Here is a 4394-nt window from a genome sequence, read left to right as displayed (position 1 = left end):
CATTCAGGTAAGAGAACCGGTCGTTTAACCGGCACGACAGGAGTAAGAAATTATGGGACAAAGTCAGTCCGCTAGTCATGCATATTTTCTGCGGACCCTGCAGATTTTATTGGCAGAGAGAGGGCATAAGGTGTCTTCCTCCACACTGCAGGAATTTTTCAGGAACATAAAAGATTTGTGCCCTTGGTTCCCACTAGAAGGAACAGCAAACCCAGAGGATTGGAAACGGGTGGGCCAAGAGATGAAAAATCAAATAAAGTTGCGGGGCTCCGGTGCCTTGCCGCCTAATACAATGGGCCTCTGGTCTCATATTTGTGAAATCCTGGAGCCACAACAAAAAATTGAGCTGATATCTTTAAAATCATGGGTTGAAGATGAGAAAAAAGATCCTATTAAAGTACCCCTGACTCCCACTGGGGTATCCTCTTTTGAGATTCTGGGCGATGATGTCAACTTACCCACCCAGGATCCTTTCCCTCCTCCACCACTGCCTATGCTCTTGGCGGGGAAAACCCCTAAGGCTCAGAGTGGTGGGGATGAATTTGGCGATGATGATGTTTATCTTGATGATGACCCCATTCTGACTATGCCCACATCGTTGAAATCGGTCCTGCCTGCAGTCACAGCCTCTGGGCAGGGGATCAATTCTGTGACTAAGTGTACTCAAACTAGCACGCTGCAGGCTTTTCCCATTATGACCAATCAGCAGAGCGCTGCCAAGTCCTCTGTATCCAACATTAGCCCTCTACAGAGAACTTTACTAACAGCGCAGCAAGCAGGAGAGGACGTGGGAGAATTTAATGCCTACCCAGTAACCTTACAGGGAGGCCAACGGACATATACTGCCCTAAATTTTAAAATGTTAAAAGACTTAAAGGCTGCCTGTAGTCAGTACGGGGCCACTGCTCCCTTTACCCTATCCATGATAGAGAACCTTACCAGAGAAGCTCTTTGCCCGGGAGATTGGAAGGTTGTTGCCCGGGTTTGCCTTAATGGGGGAGATTATTTGTTGTGGAAGGCCGAATTCGAAGAAAAGTGTAACAATCTGGCTATCTATAACAGAAGGACCCAAATCCCTGTCACATATGAGATGTTGGCTGGTACTGGAGCTTATTATGAAGTGGGTAACCAAATACATTTCCCTGAGATTGCCTATGTTCAAATCAATGAGGCTATTTTGACTGCATGGAAAAAGTTAGCGACCACTGGCACAAGGACAGAGGAATTATCTAAAATAAGACAGGGGCCCGATGAACGCTATCAAGATTTTGTTTCACGGCTTTTGCAAGCTGTAAGTAGGATTGTTGTAGATGGGGAGGCAGGAACTATTATAGTGAAGCAGCTAGCCTTTGAGAATGCCAATTCAGCATGTCAGGCGGCTATAAGGCCTTGGAAGTCCACGGGCACCCTTGAGGATTTTTTTTGCGGCTGTGTGCAGACATTGGTCCCAGTTATGTACAAGGGGTGACTTTAGCAGCGGCCCTTCGAGGAATTCCTCCGCAGCAGCTGCATACACAACTTCTTAAAAAACAAAAGGGAAAGTCCCCAATGAATTCTAAAGCTCGCATGCCCTGCTTTCTATGCGGGGAACTTGGACACTTTCGTAATGAATGCCCTAAGGGCTCAAGACAAGCCCCATCTTTCAACTTTCCCTCGGGGAACCCCCCTAATAAGCCACAGCCACCTTCTGTGTGTCCCAGGTGTATGCGGGGACGGCACTGGGCCAATGAGTGTCGATCAAAAACTGACCTCTTTGGCCGCCCCCTGCAGCAGGGAAACTCCCAACGGGGCTTCCCGCAGCCCCACCAAACAATAGCGGCAATGCTCTCCCCCCCATCTCTGAGGTCAGAGCCAACACGGCCGACCTCCCTGGGATTGAATCCCTTCACCGAGGCACCCCAGCCAGTGCAGGATTAGATCTGGCCCCAAATAGTTCGGTTTATTTAGAAGCTGGCATGCCCCCTCAACCAATAAGTACAGGAATATGGGGACTTCTCCCCCCAAACACATGGGGCTTACTATTGAGTAGGTCTAGTTGGACCCTTAAAGGCTTAATAGTATATCCAGGAGTCATTGATGAAGATTACACTGGGGAAATTAAAATAATGGTTAGCTTACAGCAAGGCACTATAACTCTGCAACCTAGTGTGCCCATTGTCGAAAGAGCCCATTCCACCCTAAAAATGTACCTCAAAAAACTAAAAGAGGGGGAAATACTACAGGGGAAAATAAAATATTCACCTCACTTACACCTTTCATTAGTACTCTTTGTTTTAAATTTTTTGAATGTTGACTCGGTTGGCCGCACTGCCGCCGAACGTTTTTGGCAGCCTGAGCAGGCTCCCCTCCTCTATCAAAGTGGCGTGACCCCGCCACCGCGGAGTGGAGGGGACCTGACCCGGTCCTACGCCAGGGCCGAGGATGCGCTTGTATCTTTCCCCAGGATGAGGAGACGCCACGCTGGCTCCCGCTCCGATACGTCCGCATTGTCCGTGATGGTTTGCAGAATGAGGCGGCTCCAGATCCGCTCCGGGAGGACGAGGAGACGCCCCGCCTCAGATCAGAGGAAAATAATATGCGGAGACATCAAAGCCCTGACCGCTCGAACTGAGGCCACCGTGCGTGAGTCGGGCCAGCCAGTCACGGCTGTTGCCCTTTTCCTTGCCATGCTATCACTTTTAACCCTTGACTCTGCCCAGGCCTCTTCTTACTGGGGCCCCTCCTACCGCGAGGGCAGTCACCTGGAAGGATCCCTCACCCAGGGTGTTTACTAACTTCACAGACATTTTTGATGGGCCTGAGATTTCCGGCCTCACTCATGCTGTGGCGCCTTTTAACTGGACCAGCCTGGCTTCTGCCCCCCCCATTTGTTTCCAGGCCATCGATGGCCCTGAGGCGCCCCATTATGGATGCGTGGTCACTTCACCAGTCTCCCGAAGAATCCGCTCTTGGTTTGGAACTGAGCCACCCAGAGGAGACACTTTGACACCTCATGTAATGGTGGAAAATTGGGACATCAACGAGGTTGTCCTTCAACATCGACGGCCCCTGCCTGTTGGCCATTTCGGACCCGCTTCCAGATCCCTTGAGACCCCATACCTTGACTATCCCCTCTGCAAATCTGACTTAACGTGGAAAACCTATGGACCCTCTTGGAAAACCTGCGTTCATCACAACCCAGAGATTGTGACTCCCCATGGCATACCTGACACTTATATAATTGACTGGTCAAAAGACGGGGGTCTCCCTTTGCGCCGCTCCCCCCCGCCTTCAGAATATGGGCCATACGACCACAATAATTCTGCTCCCGGGGGACTGCTATCACTGGGGAGGATGAGACACCCAGACTTATGGAAAATTGTTGCGGCCATGAGAGATGTTAAAGCTAATTCATCTCTTTTCCCTGGTTTCCCCACGGGCCCATTGACCTTTCAAATTCGGGCATGTCTTTCCCCACCGTTTCTGTTTGTAGTGGGGGACGGATCTGTGGTGCCCGAGATTAGGGCCAATAGAACCCTTTACAAAATAACTTGTGAAGAGTGTTATCTCACCAACTGTTTGCCTTTACCCGGCGCCCCAAATCCAACAAAGAAGGTTTTCCTAGCCATGCAGCCCCCTTATCTAATGATGCCTGTAGAGGTGGGGGGGCCCTGGTATAGAGATTATGGCTACCAATTTGCACAAGAACTGGAAGGCCTACTTAGTCGGAGACGACGTTTCCTAGGCCTCCTAATAGCTGGCATCACTGCCTTGGTGTCTTTGATAGCATCAGCTACTGTCTCCACGGTGGCACTGTCCCAGGGCATACATACTGCCGCTCATGTAAATAGCTTAGCCCATAATGTCTCCCAGACCCTCGCTACACAAGGAAATATAGATAGAAAAATTTTGGCTCGCCTAGATGGTCTAGAACAGGCCGTCGAGTACCTGGGCACCCAATATTCACTGTTACACACTCGTCTGTCCTTTGTATGCCACGGCGGGTATGGTTCCATTTGTGTAACCCCCTTAAAGGCTGACAATGTCTCCTGGGAAACGGTGCAGAGGCACTTGCAAGGTATCTGGCATGAGACAAATGTAAGCCTAGATCTGCTTCAATCGCAAGAACAAATAAACAATATAGCCTCCTCCCATCTGCATGTAGTCACCCCCAGAGACATGGCACAATCCTTTCTACAAAAGCTACAGGGGTTTAACCCCTTTAATATCCTCCAACATTCCTTTTGGATTATGTGTGCTCTGGTTGTAGGGGTAATCTTATTACTCTGCTTATGGTGTGCTTGGAGTCGCTGTCTGTTTGCTTTCATGGCTAGTACCCAAGCAAATGTACACATGTTGCGTTTAAAGATAAAAGGGGGATATGTCGGGAGCCATGAGCAACAAAGGGGTTAATC

The 4394-nt window shown here is 49.7% G+C and overlaps 1 protein-coding gene across 1 annotated transcript; it reads left to right on the top strand.

The window, feature by feature from the left end:
* The first annotated feature begins 2723 nt into the window (after positions 1-2723).
* LOC141372272 (endogenous retrovirus group K member 13-1 Env polyprotein-like) lies at positions 2724-4392 on the top strand. The gene has a single exon (XM_073890784.1). The coding sequence runs from the start codon at positions 2998-3000 to the stop codon at positions 4390-4392; it is 1395 nt and encodes a 464-aa protein (XP_073746885.1). The 5' UTR covers positions 2724-2997.
* Positions 4393-4394: the final 2 nt, after the last annotated feature.

This window comes from Callorhinus ursinus, unplaced genomic scaffold, assembly GCF_003265705.2.
Source record: "Callorhinus ursinus isolate GAN/ISIS: 27379988/994484 unplaced genomic scaffold, GSC_fseal_2.0 scaffold4204, whole genome shotgun sequence".
NCBI classification, from domain to species: Eukaryota; Metazoa; Chordata; class Mammalia; order Carnivora; family Otariidae; genus Callorhinus; species Callorhinus ursinus.
Note: the sequence above shows the minus strand (reverse complement) of the source record. Positions and strands in the feature narration are given on the sequence as shown.

Bases quoted from the DNA above. Each gene is read 5' to 3' on its own strand.
- LOC141372272 (XM_073890784.1), top strand. From the start codon at position 2,998: ATGGTGGAAAATTGGGACATCAACGAGGTTGTCCTTCAACATCGACGG.